Source organism: Diorhabda carinulata, chromosome X (genome assembly GCF_026250575.1).
Source record: "Diorhabda carinulata isolate Delta chromosome X, icDioCari1.1, whole genome shotgun sequence".
In the NCBI taxonomy this organism is placed as follows: Eukaryota; Metazoa; Arthropoda; class Insecta; order Coleoptera; family Chrysomelidae; genus Diorhabda; species Diorhabda carinulata.
This window is the reverse complement of record NC_079472.1, coordinates 2,080,442-2,102,911: the sequence shown is the minus strand read 5'-3', so window position 1 is coordinate 2,102,911 and position 22,470 is coordinate 2,080,442. Positions and strand designations below refer to the sequence as shown.

The 22,470-nt window shown below is 29.1% G+C and overlaps 9 protein-coding genes across 9 annotated transcripts; 4 read left to right on the top strand and 5 right to left on the bottom strand.

The window, feature by feature from the left end:
• Positions 1–467: 467 nt before the first annotated feature.
• LOC130902746 (nose resistant to fluoxetine protein 6-like) lies at positions 468–5,486 on the bottom strand. The gene is made up of 13 exons (XM_057815011.1): positions 5,259–5,486; positions 4,546–4,703; positions 4,280–4,425; positions 4,119–4,195; positions 3,815–4,011; positions 3,370–3,539; positions 2,779–2,947; positions 2,298–2,494; positions 2,122–2,236; positions 1,441–1,627; positions 1,240–1,382; positions 1,018–1,162; positions 468–601 (listed from the first exon to the last, which is right to left on the bottom strand). The coding sequence occupies exons 1-13, from the start codon at positions 5,455–5,457 to the stop codon at positions 537–539; spliced, it is 1,968 nt and encodes a 655-aa protein (XP_057670994.1). The 5' UTR covers positions 5,458–5,486; the 3' UTR covers positions 468–536.
• A 1,134-nt stretch (positions 5,487–6,620) lies between these two features.
• On the top strand, positions 6,621–7,781 carry LOC130900979 (methylglutaconyl-CoA hydratase, mitochondrial). The gene is made up of 3 exons (XM_057812011.1): positions 6,621–6,931; positions 6,982–7,116; positions 7,168–7,781. The coding sequence occupies exons 1-3, from the start codon at positions 6,676–6,678 to the stop codon at positions 7,632–7,634; spliced, it is 858 nt and encodes a 285-aa protein (XP_057667994.1). The 5' UTR covers positions 6,621–6,675; the 3' UTR covers positions 7,635–7,781.
• Positions 7,771–9,668, top strand: LOC130900978 (probable asparagine--tRNA ligase, mitochondrial). Its single transcript, XM_057812010.1, has 4 exons — positions 7,771–8,020; positions 8,076–8,565; positions 8,740–9,278; positions 9,325–9,668. The coding sequence occupies exons 1-4, from the start codon at positions 7,898–7,900 to the stop codon at positions 9,580–9,582; spliced, it is 1,410 nt and encodes a 469-aa protein (XP_057667993.1). The 5' UTR covers positions 7,771–7,897; the 3' UTR covers positions 9,583–9,668.
• Positions 9,669–10,071: 403 nt separating this feature from the next.
• LOC130900972 (glutamic acid-rich protein-like) lies at positions 10,072–14,536 on the bottom strand. Its single transcript, XM_057812005.1, has 6 exons — positions 13,981–14,536; positions 13,593–13,886; positions 12,484–13,519; positions 12,164–12,424; positions 11,464–11,589; positions 10,072–11,404 (listed from the first exon to the last, which is right to left on the bottom strand). The coding sequence occupies exons 1-6, from the start codon at positions 14,098–14,100 to the stop codon at positions 10,908–10,910; spliced, it is 2,334 nt and encodes a 777-aa protein (XP_057667988.1). The 5' UTR covers positions 14,101–14,536; the 3' UTR covers positions 10,072–10,907.
• A 1,174-nt stretch (positions 14,537–15,710) lies between these two features.
• Positions 15,711–18,086, bottom strand: LOC130900973 (ER degradation-enhancing alpha-mannosidase-like protein 2). Its single transcript, XM_057812006.1, has 7 exons — positions 17,884–18,086; positions 17,722–17,832; positions 17,484–17,669; positions 17,186–17,429; positions 16,804–17,134; positions 16,484–16,740; positions 15,711–16,429 (listed from the first exon to the last, which is right to left on the bottom strand). Exons 1-7 carry the CDS (start codon positions 17,973–17,975, stop codon positions 15,725–15,727), a joined length of 1,926 nt encoding a protein of 641 aa, XP_057667989.1. The 5' UTR covers positions 17,976–18,086; the 3' UTR covers positions 15,711–15,724.
• A 613-nt stretch (positions 18,087–18,699) lies between these two features.
• On the top strand, positions 18,700–19,599 carry LOC130900974 (uncharacterized). The gene has a single exon (XM_057812007.1). The coding sequence runs from the start codon at positions 18,710–18,712 to the stop codon at positions 19,364–19,366; it is 657 nt and encodes a 218-aa protein (XP_057667990.1). The 5' UTR covers positions 18,700–18,709; the 3' UTR covers positions 19,367–19,599.
• Positions 19,600–19,629: 30 nt separating this feature from the next.
• Positions 19,630–20,695, bottom strand: LOC130900976 (intraflagellar transport protein 43 homolog). The gene is made up of 5 exons (XM_057812009.1): positions 20,395–20,695; positions 20,208–20,344; positions 20,132–20,161; positions 19,986–20,078; positions 19,630–19,934 (listed from the first exon to the last, which is right to left on the bottom strand). The coding sequence occupies exons 1-5, from the start codon at positions 20,434–20,436 to the stop codon at positions 19,727–19,729; spliced, it is 510 nt and encodes a 169-aa protein (XP_057667992.1). The 5' UTR covers positions 20,437–20,695; the 3' UTR covers positions 19,630–19,726.
• A 95-nt stretch (positions 20,696–20,790) lies between these two features.
• Positions 20,791–21,571, bottom strand: LOC130900975 (coiled-coil domain-containing protein 134-like). Its single transcript, XM_057812008.1, has 2 exons — positions 21,464–21,571; positions 20,791–21,378 (listed from the first exon to the last, which is right to left on the bottom strand). The coding sequence occupies exons 1-2, from the start codon at positions 21,561–21,563 to the stop codon at positions 20,825–20,827; spliced, it is 654 nt and encodes a 217-aa protein (XP_057667991.1). The 5' UTR covers positions 21,564–21,571; the 3' UTR covers positions 20,791–20,824.
• A 279-nt stretch (positions 21,572–21,850) lies between these two features.
• LOC130901519 (NADH dehydrogenase [ubiquinone] 1 subunit C2) lies at positions 21,851–22,397 on the top strand. Its single transcript, XM_057812964.1, has 3 exons — positions 21,851–22,037; positions 22,097–22,240; positions 22,291–22,397. Exons 1-3 carry the CDS (start codon positions 21,875–21,877, stop codon positions 22,338–22,340), a joined length of 357 nt encoding a protein of 118 aa, XP_057668947.1. The 5' UTR covers positions 21,851–21,874; the 3' UTR covers positions 22,341–22,397.
• The last annotated feature ends 73 nt before the right edge of the window (positions 22,398–22,470 follow it).

Here is a 22,470-nt window from a genome sequence, read left to right as displayed (position 1 = left end):
AAAAATATCTAAGCTACAATCACGATTGTCTGTTAAATATTTAAGTTACTAGTGTATTAAATGTTATAATAAAAAGTTAATTATATTTATATTTACTATAACACTTATTGGTATTGAGTAACAGCAGATAAATCGAATTGTTCCTCTAATAAATATCAGGAGCATTACCAGAATCGATTTGACCGCGAACCTTGAATTGAAACAGTCATCAAACCTTGTTAATATGGCGGGTTACTTGAAATCGAACTAGAATTATTCATCTTAAAAAGAAAGTGAATTGAGGTGGTATTATATATTATTATATTATTCAGCATATATTATCCACACAACTCGTATAAACTAATAGTGCGATGTTGCCAGATCAAAAATGTTTACATAGTATACAAGTACATTTTTAAATAAATGGATCATATTTATGAGAAAGTTTTTACTAATTTTCGGCTGTGGGTACTCAAAAAAAATGCAGATTTGTTATAAATTATTTTATTATTAAATAAATTACAAAACATCGTTAACCAATAAAATAAAAATTTTTTTCACACCGTCGGTTGGTCGATAGCTTTCGTAGCACCTTGTTTGAATGAAGGTTTAGATGAAACACCTACAATGAAAAGAAAAGAAAATAAAACACCACTACTAATAATAATTTTAATGTAAATAACGTAATGTTCGTCCCTCAAGACAATATGGCGGTTGGTAGTGACGTCATCCCAAATTGACTTATGTATAGAATAGGTAAACAATAAAACGCGCAAGCGTAGTCTCTACTCCAACAAACTGTGATATGTAATTTGTTATTTAACGCTGCTATATAATTAAATTTGACAGTTGAGCAGAAATAAATGAGGTTAGGTTGAATTTTATACTGTATCAACAACTTTTTAAGGTTGTAGTATAGTTTTGACAGTTGAATATAAATTAATAAGGTTATGTATTACTTCATAAATTGATACTATATTGGCCGATTCTTACAAAAAAATAAAAATTCTTAGAATTAAGTATAAAATGAATACTTACTATGTTTTTTAGTCTTGTTTTGTTTTTTCGGGGCTCCCCCGCCAAAAACGAATTTTTCAATTGTGATCATCGGCGATTCAAACGCCAACGTCCATATGACAGCTACTATGAAAGTTATCATAAAGTATGAGCACCAATTCAAAAACTAAAAACAATTTATAATGAAATGTTAAATCTACACGGCATATTCCATATGTCGAATCACCCTGTATATATACTCACGTTGGTGTAATCGCTGAAGTAATTTCGCGATTTTGATGTAAATGTTCCATGTATAACTACGAGAACATGTAAAAGGTACATGCAATAAGAAAGTTTCGCCGTAATTTGTAACGTTGGTCTGTTAAGAATCCATGCAACTATTCCTAAAAGAATTAACGACAAAAAACGTCCAATCACAAGTTTCTGTTATATATGACCTACCCCCGTATCCGTAGTAACACGAATATACCATCCAGCTCAAACTAATACACCATATTGGTTTATAAAAAGTACTGAAATATGTTTGCGCCGTTTGTGTATGTTTTCCGGTAAAAATATATTCTTCGTAGAGGACAGCATTGGCGGCCATTACGGGCAATATAATACACCACATTAATAAATTAAATAACTACAAAAAATTGATTTCTATACGACGATGTTTTTAGAATAAATGTTAAAAAAGATTTTTCAGGAATGCACATTTTTTTATTTTGTATGAATTTGAATTAAATATTTTATTCTCGTATTTTGATTATAATAACAGTTCAAGGTTAGGTTTTGACGCGTCCTTTAATGCTCCGTTATGTATTGGATTACAAGCTACTACGAGCGATTAAGTGTACACTTTTTGTTTATGAAACTGATATATTATAAACTAATGACACTCTTGTAAATTTGTGAATTAGTTATAAAGTTTGATATTTAACAAATAAAAATATTAATAAAAAGTATGATAATAACAAATTAATCTTATAACACATGCGTCATAAACCGAACTGTAGAGGTCAACGAACCTCTACACTGTCACAATGTGATACAGGGGGAAATCGAAGAATAACCACGTTTTATGAAAGAACAAATGAGAATTGCGAGGATTATTTTTCATAATAAGCATTTCTGTACCTGAGGTTTTGAAATTTTTCCATAAAGAAATGGCTTATCTCTTCTCTCTCTCATAAAAATCCCCATAGTTATGCCCATTGTATAAGTAACTACTTGTGAATGAGTTTCGTAATCACTAAAATATTAATAATATATACAGTGTGTCCCATTATCGAATGAAATAACAATTTTCTTACTTTCTATAATTAGTCCAAATCAATTTCGTCGCTAAAGGTAATAAAGTCCAAAATAAATTGATCAAAAAACAAAGAATCATAACCAATTTGAAATTTTTTGCATTTTTAGCCAACAGAACTGATAGAGGTATTAAAAATAATATGCTAAGAATGTACAATTGCATATCGACAGATAGATACCAAGTATGGGCAATACACTAAAAAAAATAGAGAAGAGAATTAAAATTATTGGAGTAAAGAAATATACAAGTAGTAATAAAAAAGTGGATCATATATTAAACTATAAATAACTTCATAGAGCGAAATTAGAATTACTTTGATAGAGGTTAAAAATGTTAACACATAAGAAAAATGTTAAAAACAGTTTCACCTCAACGAATTCATTATTTTTATCAAAGAGACTTTTGAAAAATGTTAATATTGCAGCTATCCTGTTTAATTTATGATCTACCATTACATACGAGGGGTTTATGATATTTACCATTTCTTTATAATTGGCGTAATTCTGCGTATAAGTAAAGTATGTCCAATAATGATCTTGACAACGGCTCTTTAGAATATTTAAAACTGACGGCCAAATAGGACCTTCCCCCAAAAATTTAAACACTGTTATGGTAAAGAAAAACAGCATTGCGTAAGCTGGTGTCAATCTAAACAAAAACTATTTCTTAATAAATAAGATATTATTCATTTTTTCGCCCTATAAGTTCGATTTTCATCCATATTATTTTTAATACAGCCGAAAGTTCCTAGATTTCAGTATGAAATATTTATGTCAAATACAGGTCTAAAGTTTTTATTTCAGATGATATCATACCTTATAGAGCGGCAAACCACAATACAAAGTATTAATGCTGCAACCAACAATACAAAACATTCAACCGGAAACCAATAATAGAAAATAACAAAGCGGCAACCAACAATACAATACAATCGAACGGAAATGAACAATAGGAAATAATAAAGCGGCAACCAACAATACAATACAATCGAACGGAAATGAACAATAGGAAATAATAAAGCGGCAACCCGCAATACGAAACATTTGAGTAGCAATGATATGATAACTCACCGTAAATATCTATGTATTATCAAAAGCGGTATAGATTTTATTTGTACCGCCATTGGCTTCGTTTTTTGTTTCATATAAGCGAAAGCTATCAAAAATCCACTCATATAAAAAAACGCGTCTACTCCCAGATGAGCTGACGTTAAGTAAAAAGTACTCAATTGTTGATATTTCTAAAAATAGAATATAAGTATCACAGGAACAGAAGAAAACTTGGACTTCGATCACATATGCTCGCCAGCCAAATATTCTGTTAATATGGATGAAAGCTATATCTATTAGAGGCTGAATCATCACAGCAAAAAGATTTAAGTCAAGGTAATGTCGAATGTCATGAGTTTTTCTTCAAAGCTTGATAATCAAAACCAACAAAATAATGTTTCATTGAGATAATATGAAAATTATGATAAAATATTGTTCGAAAACTTCGAAACTTATGAATACCTACCTGATATACGGCTTTAGAGTTAAGAACACTTTCTCCCATACGTAATTGTGTAGTATGACCTGCTATAATCCAAGCCATACTGATAGTTTTAATTCCGTTAAATATTTGAATTTGTTCGGTGTGGTTTTTCGATGTTTGTATAAGTTTCCTCGTGTTAGTATACAGGGAAAATGCCAAAAATAGTGGGTGAGCACTTTCTGTAAATACTTTAATTATTAGCCAAGTATGGTATTTGAGAATATGTTTTCATTATCCGGGATGTTTAAATAGTTATGGTAAATATAAATGTGATATTTATACTCACTTATTTGCTTGTGTTTAATGTAAACATCATAACCAGTTGATGCAGCTATTATTATGAATATTACAGCAATAAAAACACTGTAATCCAATAAAAACAAATAACTATTCACGTTTATAACTAATTATGAACAATTTTTGTATAAAAATTAACGAGTAACTTACAGAAAAACAATATCTCCACCGGAAATTACATTCAAATCATCCCTGGTATGACATGGTGAATGAGTAAATAGAGGTAGCTTTATAGCAGCGTTATAATCACTATAAGTACAACCATTTGGCATACAAACAGATAATAAATAAACACCCTACAAATAAAAATGTTTATAACGTCTAGTTTAAAATTAATGTTTGTGACGACATCTATGTATTACATCAAGAACTAGTCAACGGATGTAGTAACGTTACCGTTAATTGTTGATACTCACATTAATAGGTAGGAGAAAACCGAAAGGGCAATATTTTCCTTTTATATCCCCTCCGGAATATTTATGATGAACGTTTAAGCATTGTTCGTAATTTCCCCAATCAACAATTGTACTAACGGACAAACCACTCCACGGAAATTTCGAAGTGGAGTCAATAACTAAAATTAAAGTAACGGTTGTCAAAAGCAGTGATCGAGTAACAGTAGCGACAAGATTCTTATACTCCTCTCGATATTTGTGTCAAACAATTTTATCATGATGTTATTATTTATATATCGCAGAACGTTTCATTTTGATCTCTATATTATCGATTTAATGAGCAAAGACAATTTTTTGTAATAAAAAAATTGATTATAAATAGAAAATTACATTTTTTGTAGATCTCTTAGTATGACTATTTTAGTAATAGTGACATCTATAGGATGAAGGTCAAAAGTGGAATCACTAAAATAGTAAAATCAGATCTATAATGTTTTAGGGTCGGCTTTGAATTCATTCTAGCAGATGGCATCCGCATCCTCAAATTATCACTATTAAAAAATCTGCGCCTCATTAATTAGAACAGAAATAATATATATTTTTGTTCTATTTCATTATTGTGATTATTATTGTGTTAATTACATAACATTTTCGCCTTTTTAGCACTAATATTGATTGGAAGTTGAACCTAAACAATATTTTTGACTTTGAAAATAATTTTTTATATTACTTACTTTGCCACATGTCATCAGTACCATTGGTGCGCAGTTCTTCCCATTGTTTTAAACAAATATCGGAAACATTAGAATTCTGCAAATTTTCATAAAGCAAATTCTTCAAAACATCGAAATTTTCCAAAATCTCTAAATTATATTGACCAGATACGGAAGAAAACACGTAAAAAAATGAAAAAAATAGAACGAGGTACCTCATGTTTCTTTTTCGCTTGGCCGAATCAAACAAAGATTGAATTCATCAATTATTTATAGATTTTATTCATTTCAAGTGTTTTTTTGATAAAATCTAATTGTATAATTTCATTTGTTAATAGCAATCTTCTATCTTATCTGTTTGATATCGAAATTTGCGATTTGATATTTAACAGATTCATTAGCAAAATAGTGATAATAAAAGTAATGTATGGATATGAATCTCATCGTTATATTATAAAAATCTAAAAGTTTTCTATTCCAATTCACTCTAATTTTTTCAAAAAACATAATGTATAATTTGAAATTTACCTCATTGAATACCACTTTTATTTCAAAATTATTAAAGCCGGACCTGTTGAAGTAATTATTAGAAACGGAAGTTGTCTTTCTAGGACTCACGTTAATCTAACGACATTTGTCACTTCACCGATAGATGGCGCGTAACGCTTTTAACTAAAAAATGATTGATTCTTATTGAGTATTACTTTTTGAGAATTTATTTGTAATCACTTCAAATGGTATTACAAAAGATGATTATTTATTAAACATCTTATATAGTTGTTGTGATTTGTGAAAAGAATTGGTTTATTCTCTAATTAATATGATTATATCAATGATATTCGAATTTTTATCTTTAGTAAACGTATAAAAAGCTAATAAGAAATTATTAAAAACTTTGAAATTTACTTAATAATTTTTTATCACCTTTTTTACGTTCAATTATGTTTCAAGCTTTAATTACATAATTTCATGCTACTGTAAAAAAACTCGTGTCCCAGTGCATATAAGAAGTTGGAAGCTTCAATTATTACCCAAAGATTATAAACACGTTACCTATGTTATCGTAATTATCATTATCATTGTGATTTCAACATGTTTGACCGCTTTGACCTTATTATATAGAGATGGGCAGTATCAGTTATTATAACATATAAAGTTACTACGATATTATGTAATTTATAGTGAGGTAGATAAAGCTTTTAATAATATTAAAACATATTATATAATCTGATTATTATAATTATGAATTATTTAATACAAACTTGCCCACGTAATTTCGTTCAATAACAGATCTAATAAATATTCTTCGGAACGGTACATAGATAAAGGATAGTGGGAACGGTAGTTGCTACCTCTAATGTTTATAATGCGATAGGACGACGAAAGTTTTTCAGGTTATTTAGTTTGTAAGTGTTATTATTCGATTAGTAATCACATTATGAATAAGAAATTGTTTAATCTATTTTTACCAACAACTAGATCATATTCTCACAGTTCCAAAGAACTAGTAGTAAAACATTTAACGGGAGAATATACTGGTATTGCCACAGTGGGGTTAAACAGGCCTCAAAGAAAAAACGCTCTAGGTGTCGATCTTGTTAACAATTTTCATCATGTTTTGGATCAACTGGCTATTAATAATACAACAAGAGTTGTTGTTCTGCATAGTTTGGTTCCAAAAGTGTTTTGTTCAGGTAAATACGTAACGATATTAAAAAATATGTAACGAAAATAACAATTTCAGGAGCCGATTTAAAAGAACGTATAGAAATGTCTTCAAATGAAGTGTACCAATTCGGTTTAAAATTGAGAAATATGGTATATAAAATAATAAACTTACCTATACCAGTCATCACAGCTATCGATGGAGCAGCTATGGGTAAATAATTAATTATCCAAATTTATTGTTTTTATTTATTTATTTTTTTAGGTGGTGGATTAGAAATAGCGTTAGCTTCAGATATTAGAGTAGCCGCAGATACAGCTAAAATGGGTCTTGTAGAAACGAGTTTAGCCATAATGCCCGGAGCGGGTGGTACCCAAACGCTTCCGAGGCTGATAAATCCCTCTCTGGCAAAGGAGTTGATTTACACAGCGGCTGTTTTTCATGGTAAAGAAGCCAAAGAATACGGAATTGTCAATCACGTTGTGGAACATAATGAAAACAATGACGCCGCTTTTGAAAAATCGTTAGCAATAGCTGAAAAAATTCTACCTAATGGACCAGTAGGTGTTAAAATGGCTAAAAAGGCTATTAATAAAGGATTAGAAGTTGATTTAGCGACTGGTTTGTCTATAGAAGAAGCTTGCTATTGTCAACTCCTGCCTACACAAGATAGAATCGAGGCCTTGGTGGCTTTTAAAGAAAAAAGAAGACCGAATTATATTGGATGTTAAAAATAATTATTCTTGCCTAGGTAAACAGTCGACGTGTTTGTTTTGTCCATCACAACCGAGAAGAAGAAGAGATTCATTTTGTCAATTAAAAAAACATTAACTTTTTTGTACATTTATATAAATAAATAAATATATAAAATACATAAATATTTTTGTTGTTTCCATTTCCTTGAAAATGTATACTAAATCCAAATAATATGGCTGATATCTTATAGAGTTTAAAAGTATTAAAGAAGATTTAATAACCTATTTTTATGTAAAAAATGTTCGTGAATTTGTTTAAACATTCAATAAAAACACAAGTAAAACAACAAACTACTAACTATAGTTATACTATACATAATATTTTAGAAAGTGTTGATATTGGACAAGAAATAAAAATAAAGGTTATTAATTTGATTAAGAGTAAATCTGTATTAGGTACAAATAAATGAGTTTTAGGGATGGATAAAATCATTAAGAAAACAAAAAGATAACGTCTTTTTAGATATATCCGACGGGTCTACGGCTAAAAAATTGCAAATTATCATTCCTAACAACATCGTTCCCAAAAATTTGACAACCGGAGCCTCGATAACAACCCAAGGAATATTACAAACATCACCAAAGGGTCAAAAAGAGATAAACGCTAATAAAATTAAAATATTTAATAATTGTATTGTTACGGACGGTTACCCGTTTGCTCCTAGGAAAAAATATCTACCGGATTACGTGCGACAATATTTACATTTTAGACCAAGAACTAATAAATTCTCTTCTGTATTAAGAACGAGAAGTACGGCGCAGTTATGTTTTCATGATTATTTAACCAATAAAGGTTATATTAATGTCCAAACCCCTGTTTTAACTTCGAATGACTGTGAAGGAGCCGGAGAAATATTCAGGGTTGTACCCGAAAGCCAAAATTTACTTAAATCAATGGTTAAACAAGGTAAGTTAATAATTAAACTCTTTGTTTTCAATCTCTCTTAACTTCTTCAAACGTTTAATTTCCTCCTAAACTGCTTTTCATGATTTTGAAATTATATAAAATTGATCAATAGGAGCGTCCTTAAGAGAGCTTCTCCCTTATTTATACAGAATGTCCTCAATTATAAGTTTACAGGTGAACCTATTGAAGAGGCATTTTTTAATAAAAAGTCGTATTTAACTGTATCCGGACAACTTCATTTAGAGGCTGCAGCACACGGTTTAAGCAAAGTTTACAATTTAGGACCTACTTTTAGAGCCGAAAACTCCAAAAGTAGATTACATTTAGCAGAATTTTATATGCTGGAAGCAGAAATAGCATTTATAGAGGAATTAGACGCTCTAACGACAGCTGTTGAAGAATTGGTTAAGGATGTAACGAAATTAGTTGTGGAAAAATGTCAAGACGACCTCGATGTTTGTAGAGAAAATACAATAGACTGTTATCATTGGTTGAATAAAAGTTTTGTAACTTTGGAATATGATGAAGCTGAGGATATTTTGAAAAAGAATAAGGATAAATTTGAAAGGAGTTTTAGAAGAGAAATTGGTATATCAAAAGAACAAGAATTATTTTTGGTGCAACACTGTGGAAACGTTCCTACTTTTATAATAAATTGGCCAAAAGACATCAAACCTTTCTATATGAAGGAATCCGAAGATGATCCATCGAAGGTAATTGACATAATAATAATTTTCAAAATATAATGACTGTTTGTAGGTTCTTGCTTTCGATTTATTGGTACCTGGTGTAGGAGAAATGGTTGGTGGTAGTTTACGCGAGGATAACATTGAAAAATTGAAAAGAAACTTATCAAATGATCAATTAGATTGGTATATCGATTTAAGAAGGTTTGGAGGAGTACCTAGTGCTGGGTACGGATTAGGATTCGAGCGATATTTATTATTTTTAACTGGTATTCAAAATATTAAGGATGTAATACCCTTTCCAAGGTGGCCACATAATTGTAGCATGTGAATAAATAATTTCGATTGATTATTTTATTTACTTATGTGATATTTGAACTACTCAGTATACAATAAATTCATTTTTAAACGTGATAATTTATAAAAATATGTTCTTGGAGAGAAAATGATGAAATATTTTGGAAAGCGAACAATAAAATAAAATTCTAGGAAAGTAGCTTTCTTCACTATAGGTAGATACAAGTTTGTCAGATCATTTGGGACATTTGAACTACTCTAATACAAAATTTTGATTCTAAATTTAAGAATCTGGCGGTTGTGACTATAAATGCCTGAAATGTGTTTATAGAAAGTTGATGAGACATTTGAACTACTCAGCAAACACTAAATTAGGTTATAATTAATTTTGAAGCATGTAGTTCCTAAAAATATGATAAAAAATTGTTTTTAGAGAAAAAATGATGAAATATTTTGAAAAATGGACTATAAAACAAAAATCTAGGAAAATAGTTTGGGATGGGGTAACAATTGAAAACAAAAATTGTCGATTTTGAGTTTTATTAAAAAAAGAATGTACATTTCAAGATAATGCCACTTGCGCGAACTTTTGAGTCTTACATTTTTAATCGTTATTAATTAAATCACCTCTTATAAGTACTTTTCAATTAACCCAAGGTTTTCCATGAAGTCATGTCAAAATATTAAATTCTGTGAAAAAAAAAACAAAATTCCATCCATTGGGCAAAATAAAACTGTTGAACTTAAGTAATGGGCACAACGGTTGGTTAATTAAACCTGGAAGATTGTTCTGAGACATTTGAACTACTTAGATTAATATTAAATCACTATTTCAACATGATTTGATACATTTACAAACTTATTATAAATACCGGATATATACAAGCACCGTAGGTGATAGAAACATGAGCTTGTGAGACGTTTGAACTACTTAGTGTATAAATTATCAGTTTTTATATCACCTGACTCGAAATTGATACTTTCCACTGTGGAAAGATACAAGGAATTGGTAAAGACATTTGAACTACTCAATAATAATTCATATTTTCACATTCTAGTAAGAAACTTTTGACCCATATTTTTATAAAAATATCAAACTACTGTAGATAGAAATTTGATTTATTCGGATTATTTGGTACATTTGACCTACTAAGAATAATGAATATAGAATACGGTTTTCAGTCTTCTTCATTAGAACAAGGATACAGAAGATATATTCGAATACTGATTAAAAATTAATGACATGACCTCTCAAATAAAATTCAATATTATATCAAGTACTTGAAAAGGGAATTCAATATTAGTGGCCGATGACTTGAAGCAAATTACAAACGATATAAAAAAAGTGTCACTTGCACATTAATCACCATGTAGATCGACACTAAAAGTTACTTTCTTTTTCTTTTTGTCCGAACAACCGGAATCCGATAAACTGTCTTCTTCTCTCTTACGTTTTTTAATAACTCCATTATCTTCTATTTCGCAACTGTCGATGACGTTTTCTTGATCTATATTATCGATATCGAGATTCCAATTTTCCATGCTATTCTCATCTTCATCTTTTGATTCTTCTTGGCTTAATGTTTTATCCTCTTGACTTGTTTCCACTCGACTTTCTTGACTGCTCACTTCTTGACTATTTTCTGTTGTTCTATCTTCCTCTTGACTATTTTCCTTTGTTCCATCTTCCTCTTGACTATTTTCCGTTGTTCTATCTTCCTCTTGACTATTATCTGTTTTATCTTCTTCTTGACTATTCTCTGTCTCTGCTTCGTCTTGACTGTTTACTACTTTATCAGTTTCTTCTTCTTGGCTTTCGTTTTCTAAAGATCCATTAAAATCCTCTTCAATCTGTTCTAGAAGTGAAAAATTTCATAAATTAACCAAAATCAAGTCCTAAATCCACCAAACTTACCAACAGCTACATCTTTCACTGTGGTCTCAATTTGAGAAGTATTAGTTTCCATAATTATTTCATCTTGTTTGTTGGAATTTTCCATTTCCTCATTATTTTCCAGGGGATCGTTTATTTTATAGAATTCTAAAAAGATTAATAGAAGAAAAAATAAATTTATCAACATCACCTTGGAATTATAAATAAATTTGATTTTACTGTAAATATAATTAGGACATTTGAACTACTTTATCATCAGTTAAAAACATTATTATAAATATGGCAAGACTATTTAGCATTTGTAGGTAATAGAAACATGAATTTGTGAGGCATTTGAACTACTCTGCACACAAAACCACCTTTTATGAAAATTTGGGCTATAAATACCCGATTTAATGTAAAAACTCATTACTGTACATGTAGATGGAAAGAAACATGATTTCGTGAGACTGTTTAGGACATTTGAACTACTTCATTTCAACTAGATTATTATTATTCACAATTATAAATATGGCAAGACTTATTTAGGACTATAGGTAGTAGAAACATGATTTTGCGAGACTCTGCATACAAAATCACCATTATTGAATATTTGAGCTACAAATTCCTGATTTACCATGAAAATTTCTTCCGGTACATAAAGAAAGAATGAAATATGATTTCTATTCATTTAGGACATTTGAACTACTCAGATTTCAACATTTTAAAAATATGATATTACCTTTTACTAATTGCGTCTCTCTTAATTTATCAATTTCACTTGTTTCCTTAGCATTACTCATAATAAACATTTTTATTTCATCAACAGTTTCTTCCACATTTTCAGTATCCTCGGTGTCTTTATTCTCTATGTAATACTCTGTTTTACTAACATCTTCAGAACTAATACTGATAATTTCTTTAGTATTCGTTATTTCGCAATCCGTATCTTCTTCTTCCTCTTCAATATGTCCGTTTGTATTTAAAATATTTTCAGGAATAACTGAAAATTTAAATAATATTCATCATCAAACAGCGTTTGATCAAAATTATAATAATCACCTTCTTGAGCTCTTCCAATTACTGTTTCGTCATCGTTCGTGATTAGATTAAAACAATTTTTTTCTTCAATCACATCCTCGTTGTCGAAATTATCTATCCTAAGCGGATCTAACGGATCCTCGGACTCAATAAGATCCTCGCCTTCGATATTAACTTCAATTTCTTCTTCTTCTATACCGTTCAATTCTGGAATTTTCATCCTTTCCACGTTTATCACTAAACTATTTGTAAAATTACTTTTCGCAGACCTAGTTTTTGGCGACATTATCGATTCTATAGTTGGAGTTACAACCGAATCTCTTCTTGACCTTGCCACTGGTCTTCTCTTCGCAGACTTAATTGCTCTCGACCTAAGAGCTGGTTTAGGGGTTGTTTTAACAACTGGTTTCATTGGAGGTAATTTGGAAACAAGAGCGGATTTAAGAGGTGGTTTTACCAGGGCAGGTTTTAGAGGAAACGCATTGGGCTTCTTTTTAGTTAGTTTTATTTTAAAATTCGATTTTTTTCTGCTGTCTAGGGAATCGGAACTGTTATCATCGCTGTAATCCCGATATCTGGATCTTCTAGGCGTTGTTTTGATTTCATATTCTACTAATTCATCTTCTTTTTCGCTGTTTTTGTCTGTATAGGGATTAAAAGTCAAATTATCATGGTATCTAGTTTCTTTATAATTTATTTTTTTAGGCATACTACAAATATCTTCCTCCAATTCGTGTATATCTTTAAACCGAACTCTTTTCTGTGGGTTTTTTTTCTCTATTGTCTCGTTCACGTTATTCAATGATGTTCCGAGTCTCTGCAGTCTGACAATGAGAATTTGGTTCATTAATTTCAGATCTTCAGAAACTAATTTTAATTTTCTCAATTGCGGGTCATTCCTTAGAGGTTCAAACCCATTTATATCTGTATTTGTTTGTGTCAAATCTACAAATTCCACAGGAACTTTCCTTTCTGCTTTAGTTCTTGTTCTTTTCAAAGGAGTAGAATGACTAGTAATATTAGACACAAAATCTGATAGTTGTTTTTTCAATTGTGGCTAGAAATTGTTAAAACAATCATTTAAAATGGCATAAAACTTTTTTTTACATAAATAATATTTTTATACTTACGATTGCTGCAATCAACTTATCTTTAACGGAATTCTTGGTTTCTAAATAATACAGGCAATCTGAACACGCGTTGGATATAGAATTTCCAACGATACCACGGTAATCTTTACCAATCGTTTCAAAATGATTCCATTTTAAAACTTTGATAACATCTTCTGAATTACCACATAAATGACAGTTTTCGTGTACTTTTTCCGCTGAACTCGAATGTAAAATATCGTCGTGAGTTCTTTTCATTAAAACGAAACTGTGATAACACAAATGACATACCCTGGGAGGTCTTAAAGTTAAAAGCTACAAATAAAATAGGAAAGCTGCTAATCTAATAATTAATAAATGATATATTAAACAATTTTATATAAATTAATATATACACAAATAAATATACCTTTTCTTCGTTGATATCAGATCCCGTAAATAAGGTTATTATAGTATTCTGAACATTCCGTGTATCCGAAACTACTTTTTTATTCGAACAAAAAAAGCAGTTACCTTTAACTAAGTCCATTTTATTATTATCCTTAAATAAACAATATTACAACTCAACTTAAACAATAAACTTAAATTTCAGATTTTTGTCATCTTGACAATTAGCTTCGAAACAGGTCGATACCGATTTTTTGACAGAATTGACATTTCATCGCCATTAATAGTCACTGATTTGTAAATTTTAAATATCCTCACATACCATTGGTTTCCATTTATCTGGATGTTCAAAAAGTAATTTCGCTCCAGATTTTATTTATCCTTGAATTTAAAGTATTTGAGGTTATTTGATTCGAAAACTTAGGTATAGTCAACAAAATCGGTAATCAAAAGAACGATTATTATTATGATTCCGATTATATAATTTAAGATAATGAATAAATTTAGACTTAAAATATCATTGAATATAAAAATTTGAGTCTTGTAGGTCATTAATTCGGAAAAATTGAACGTAATATATCAGTAGTATCGGTAGTTCAAAAGACCGTTTTCTGTATAATTATCCATAGACGTACCTAATTTATATAAAATGCAAAACAATCAGAAAATTTCGATCAAAATTTTTATTTAAATCTTTTAGGTTATTCGTTCAGAAACAATAAACATAAATTCAAAAACTCCTAAAATCCCCCACAATAACTAGGGATCTCCAGTAACAAATTTCATTATTTATAAACAAATAATTAAATATTTTCAAGTAAATAACAACAAAAATAATAAATTTTAAAATAAATAATTTCATTAGGTAATTCCTTTTTTTAATTCTTTATTTATAAAATATTAAAAACTGCAAGTAACAAATTATTTTCTTCGGATTCTGATTTTTTGAAATCATACATATTGGCATTGAATAATTTCAACATTTTTCTGAATGGTTGAAATGTGCATGATCCATCATGTTATATATCGATGTTTAAAGTTATAAGAATCCCTAAAAATATAATAAGCCAGCCCATTTTTTTCTTTCCTAAATTTGGGGTGAAAACCTCTAGGCTAGGAACCCTGAATAGATCATCTATCAGCTGATTGCGGATCCCAACATAATTATTGTTTCAAATATAACTTCTTGATTGAATTTCAATTTATTTTGTAAATCTTAGATATAAAATTTAAGGTAAAGAGGATTTTGAATGAAGTTTCTATTAATATAGTATTGATATTAAGTTTTTTAGGTTATAGGTTCGGAGAAATTAAATATAAGTCAGTAGTTCAAATAACCGATTCCTATAAGATCATCAATAGGCGTAACTAATTTGATAAAAGAGGTATGTATATAAAAATTTCTTTTTTTATAGAATATAGTTTTCTCCAGGAATTTTAGGCATAAAAGTCAAAAATATCAGTAGTTCAAATGACCGACTTATGTATGTTTAACCATAGGCGTACGTAACTAGTTTAATAAAAGGGGTATGTATGTGAAAGTTTCCCTTCGAATTACTTTTTTTATTATTGAATATTAAGTTTTTTTCCAGAAATTTTAGACTTAAAAGTTAACGGTATAAGTATTTCAAAATGACCGATTTATGTATATCCAGATTAGTTTATGTAAAATAGGGATTTACATACAATTTTGCTTCAAATATTATGTTTTTATTGAATTTTTTTCTATTTAAAAAAGGTGTTTAAATAAAATACAATATATCAAGTTATTTATTAAAAATTTCTCCCAAAATAGCTAATCTTTGTAAAAACGGTTGTGCTTTACAAGATAGTAATTTAAAATTATTTTCCCAAGTAATATTAGCCGGATATTTATTTTCTTTCCTAAACCTTTCTAACATTTCTTGCGGATCAAATTTCTTGGTCTCCTTAGACAATACTTGATCTATAATCTTCGAAAACGACATCTTTTCTTCGTTTTCCCCTGCGGTAGTATTTTCTTCGAAATCTTCTGACCCACCAGTAATTTTCCGACTAACATTATCGTTATCTTCCAATTTGACATAACCAGTAGTTGATTCTGTTGTAATTGTCACTTCTTCATCTAAAATTTCTTCACTTTTTTCTTTTTCTTCTTCAACGTCGGATTCAAGTCTCCTTTTTTGAACCGTTATTCCTTTAAAGAGATCCTTATCTTTCTCCAGATCTTTAAAATTAATCAATTCTCTATTGGATAAACTATGGCAACAATGTAGAGCTGCTGGATCTACGGGGTGAGCTTCTGTGTTAAATATGTAACCTCCTGCATCTATGACACATTCTCCATTCGGAGTTTGGATAATTGTACCAGATTCACCTTGGTTATGAATGAAATTGTCCGGATCAAAAAGAAGATATAGATATTTCGTTGTTTCCGATAGGAAAAAAGATTCCATTCTATCTTCTTTTTTGTGATCCCTAACGTCTTTAATCTGTAAAATTAGTAAGTGAAAATGAAATTTTAAATGGTGTTAAATAGGACTTACTGTGGCATAACCGCATGGAGTTTTTGCACTGTGTTGAATACTCCTCAGAATATCTTCTCCGGCTTGTAAAAGGAATGGATCCTCAGTTGATCTGTAGAGGTACATAATAGATTCAATCAATTCTGGTCTTAATGGGTAACTTTCTTTATTACTACCAGCTTCTGTTTGAGGAATGTAATAAAATTCTGGTGTGAAACCATATTGTTGCCAAACTTGATGGTAATTATGTAAAGTTTGCATTGCACTTGATGTTTCCCCTAAAATTTTCATTTTTTTTTTAAATCATAGATGAATTCTGAAAGAAATTTTATGATTATTACCTATTAGGCTCAAAACTCCTGGCCAATACGCCTCTAATGATTGAAAAACAGGTAAAGTAATCTGTCCTTTCGTCATGGAAACCCACATATACCAATCATCTTTTTTTAGATATTTATCAATAGATTTTTTAGCTTCATAGAACATTTCCATCAATTCGGGCCTCTGTAATAAAATCGATCCTTTAACTAAGTATTCAAAATAAGAATCAACGCCAGATCCTATACCAGCATCCTGCGCAGTCCACTTTCCAGTATCTGTATCTATATGATTACCGAAAAGTCCTAATTGGGATTTGTGGTTAAATAATGAATACAAAGCATTTAAAGCTACCTAAAATGATACATTTCAAAACATTTTTTATCATATTATCAGTGAATTTACCTCTTCATATAAAGGATCTCCTGTTAATCTACTTAGTGTACCAAATTCAACAATAAATGTACCAACTCCAGCAGTACAAGTTACAGTTGTTTCCCCTTTTGGAACTCCACTGTGTAAATTCACCGTACCATAAGGCATTCCGGTTTTAGTATTGAAAGCTACTATCAGTCTTTTAGCTACGTCTTCTGCTAATCTTAGTAAAGGACCATTACATGGCCAACCTGGTTCTAATTTCGCACCTGCTCTAAAAATAAGAGAAATAAACATAACTTGATGATGAAATTAATTCTAAACTTACTTGTGAGACATTAGATGAGCACTCAAAAGGCCTCCGATGATCCTTATATTGGTTTCAAATACAGAAACGTTAATGTTAGCATCAAAATCTTTTTTTGTAGAGAGAATATCGACGACTCTTTGAAATTCAGAATAATTCCCCATAATAGCTAGAGTATCTAAAGCATCTATTAAAGTAAGAGAGTAGCTGAAATGTTTAAATACATGATTAAGTGACAATAAAATCATTTTATCATTACCTTCCATATGTATCAACACCATCGCAACTAATTGGTCTTAATTCATCATAAGGATAAGCAAATTTTAAATAACTATCGTAAGCGTGATAAAACATTTCCCTTACTTCTTCCCTAAAAATTTTATAAAAAATTTTTCATAATTTAAATAGCATATACGTTTACCTTAGTTTAATAATATCATCTTTGGTGTATGTCCTTATTGCCGAAGACGAATTGGCAGTGAACATCAATAAAATAATAACATAATATAACATCTTCTAATATTCCAATAAAATTAAGAAAAAAATAATAAACTCATATCTAAATAGTTAAATAGTTCAAATGTCTCACAGTAGTTCTGTTAATTTCTTATGTGACATAGAACTACGTATAATATTGACAACGTCAAATTATGAACATAAAAAAGAAGAATATTGTCAAAATGAAAAATAATTTAATAGAAAACATGATAACAATATACTATTTTTGAATATTTGAATAAAATTGAAAAAAAAAATTATAACTATGGATTAAATAGGTCAAATATCTGACAGTAGTTTTGTTAATTTCTGATAAAACTACGTATACATATGATAATTTCAAATTGCGAATATAAAAAAGAAGAATTTGTCAAAATGAGTAGTGGATTAATATAAAACATAATAACATAATATAATATCTTTAAATATTTCGATAAAATAGAAAAAAATAATAAATTGATATCTACAGGTTAAAAACTTCGAATGTGAGCTACGTATACATTTGACGTTATATTATCGTTATATTACGAATAAAAAAAAGAAGAATTTGTTAAAATAGAAAATAAATTGATAGAAACCGTGATAACATAATTTCAAATCTTTAAATATTCTGATAAAATTGAGAAAAAAATAATGAATTTATATCTGCAGACTAAATAATTTGTATGACTGACAGTTTTGTGGCATCGAACTACGTTTATAATTGACAATTTTGAATTACGAATATAAAAAAGAAGAAGATTGTTAAAATGAAAAATAAATTATTAGAGAACGTTAAATTAATTTCATTTAAAAAGAAGCGTAATAAAAAATGTGCTAGTAAAATTAAAAACAAACAAATCGGGAATTCCAAAAGACATATACGAAGAAAGCAAACGAAAATAAAATATTACAAAAATTTGAAGAAAAAGAGATTAGAAAAAACCACTCACGATTTGTGTTCCCAAGTACAAGTGATTAATATGGATGATGTCGATTGGATATCTAATAATGGCTCAAAACCCATACCCGCAGAGCTTATCGAATGGCATAGACAAGATCAACTCGCTTATTGGAAAGCGAGAGCAATAACTTTAGAATTAGAAAACAACATGTTGAAAGAACACTTGCGAAATATGTATTCCCAAGTTATTAGAGATGGAGTGTATAACAAAGCAGAAGAAAAACCTGGCAATAATAAAAAGATAAACAAAGAAGATAAATCTCAAATAATGGATGTAACTGAAGCAAATTTACCGGATCCTGATATGAAAAATAGACTTGAAGAAATGAGGCGGATTTACGGCGATGCAGCTGAAAAAATTATGGCTATGGAAACGGCTGTACAACTGAATTATGAGAGACACTTTGAACAAAATAATCCAATTTTTTGGCCTGTACTTCCACTCAGGATGAAGTTTAAATAAGTTTTAGTGATAACTCTCAATTATTTTTTATATAATGTATTATATATAATAAAATTGATTCTGTACAAAGAATATAAAACAAACAAAAGTATATAAATATATAGAAAAAACAACTAATGGGTTATGCCTAATACTTTGAAGTGTTTTCAAACTATTCTTTGTTATTGGATCACTTTGATTGATTTATATTTTCTTTGTAAATACCAACTTGGGAAAAAATCGATTGTTTGGAAATCAATCTTTTAGAAATGAAAATACAATCATTTCTCTAACATTTTATTGAATAATTATGTAAAAATACTAAAATTATCTATTTAAATTTTAAAATAATTATAATTTGGGTATATTTTACTTAGGAAGTTAATTTATTTCTGTATTTATTAAGAGATCGTTAAACAACGAATCTAATGTCCATTCTTCAGCAAATTCTTGTACATCTTTTTCTGGGTACAATTTACTTGTTAAACAAGATAAATCGATGTCTCCCAACATCCATACTTTACTTTCATCAACCTTCAAGCTACTTACTTGACTGTTAATTTCTTTCACAGATTTATCGACGGAAATTCTATAAAAAAATTTAGTTAAAATCATTTTGTAAGTGAATTTTTGTTCTTACGTTGATGCTAGATCCTCAGAAGCATCGTCTATATCTGGAATTATTGGAATATCATCATTAACATCCGTTTTTTTATCGTTTTGAAACCTTTCCCTTGAAATATGAATATTGCACAAATTGAATGAATTAAGTTCACAAATACTTACAGTTCAATTATATTTCTCCCTGTATCTGATCTAAAATTGATTAAATAAGAAAAGAAAATTTATAAGTTGTACATACCTAGTTGTTTTTAAAGGTTCATCACTCCACACTCCCGTTTTTCTTGTTTTAGAACGCACGTCTTCTTTAGGAGAATCCTGTATAATTTCAGTATCTTCTAAATTTTTATTAGAACGTCTGCCTTGCTTGGGTGCAGGCTGAAATACAACTTCTTAATTCTAACTGAATAATAAATTTCTCTTAATACCTTTTTTACTACTAGAAGATCTATATCTTCGTCCCAGTGCATTTTTTATTTAATACAATATCTTTGTTTTTATTGATGTTACTATAACAACAGATATAACCTATCTTTCTTCTTTTACCAACTAATAGTTCGGTCTCTTTCTACTAAGTTCAATAAATATTAAAATTGAAAAAAAGTATATTTTAAATCGTTTGTAGTTTTGAGAGAAATATTTTCAATATAACATCAATTTCTGAGTTTAAAACAACTAGTTGTAACGTCCATAAAGAACGAAAACTTATGACTTTTAAATGTACTAAAAATTGCAACACTGTTCAACATGACAGCGAAAACCAGTCAATGTCTCTAAAATATGTGAACTTAAACATTTTTATAATAAATAATTATGGAACATACTGCAGTAAAAATATTTATTTATAATTAAATTATATTACAATTCATTGTGAACTGATAATTTCGGACCTTTTTTTATAACTCTCCTCAATTTCTTTTTTGGGGGTATTACTTCCACATTATCTCTTTTCAATGGTGCTTTTCTGTAAGGATTTACATAGTTTGGGTCCCTTTCTGTATGATTTAGTTCCTGACCGACTAATTTTAATAAGGTAATAGTATTTTCGTCGAGAAGATATTTCATTTGATAACTAAAAGCTATTCCCCATTGAAAAACCAAATTCCAGTTATTATTACTCTTTAATAGATTACTAGAAATTTCGGGGAATCTTAAAACAAGTTCCGAAAACAAAGCAGTATTTTCTAAGATGTTGGATAAAGCTTCTCTTATTTTTTCTTCTAAAGGAAAATTGGAAACGCCAGGAATAAATGAAGAGGATTCTAACAATACTCTACTGTTTATAATAGTTTCAAAAATTTTTTGAGACATTAAATTTATCGTAGAGTATTGTTTTTTATGATTTGATAACTTTTGGAACTTTTTAATAGCATCTAATTGTTCTCTTCGTTGTTGTTTATATAACTTTTTATCTGTAATTACAGTATTAAGAAAAATAATACAACTTTTGATATAATGTTGATACAAAAGAGGTTTTTAATAATAAAAAAAGGATACACAGTTCTTCCGCCAATAGGGATTCTTCATTTCCTTTTTCAGCTGATGAGACAATATAAAAACCAAAAAATAAAAATAATAAATACCGAAATTTAAGCATAACCTCGATTTAATTCTTCTTTTTTATTATATCATGAGCTATATTCTAAAAGACAGTTGGTCATTCTAAAATTTTACTACTATTAGAATATTTTATATTAAAATTTTAAAAAACTTGTTGAAATTACAAATTTAAGGTTTTAGTATTAATATAAGATTTAAGCTACATTCTTAACATCTACATATTTTTTCCTTTGCATCAAAACAAAGTTATAGTTGATATAGTTAAAGTCAAATAATGATATTTAAAGAAGAAATTGACAACTTCATAAGATCAACTTCAGTTTAGTTACAATAACAAATAAGTCAAAAATGGCTACTGGGCCAAAAATTGCGTTGACTCCTTTAGAGTTGTTAGAAGGTCAAAGAGAACCCCCTTTCCTAAGTAAAATATGGAATCCAGTAATTTGGGGTACCATGGGATTTGTTAGTGTAATTGTAGCTAATTATATGGCTAGGAAACCTGTTTTCAGCGGTAATTATAACCTATAAAATGCAAATAATTACGTAACTTTATTTAAAAATCCCTTTTAGGTGTACAAAAACACATCGGAGCAGTTGTTATTTGTAGTGGAATTGGTAAAGTTGTTGATGATTATCGAAATAAATATTTAGCGGATAAAGACGCCGTTCTTCGTCACTACATTCAATTACATCCCGAAGAATTCCCACCTTTCGGTACGTAATAAATATTCGATTATTTTATAATTTTGATGATTATTTTTCAGAACGCAAACAGTTTAAGGACGTTCTAGAACCATGGTACCCGATTCGTTAATTTTTAGGTTAATCTATAGTGTTTATCATAATTTTGATTAAATTATTTAAATTCTAATGTTTGTTTTTTTCAAATTTAGTGCACAATTTCCCATTTTTTTCCATTTACGGGTTTTAGTAGATCTGCTGCT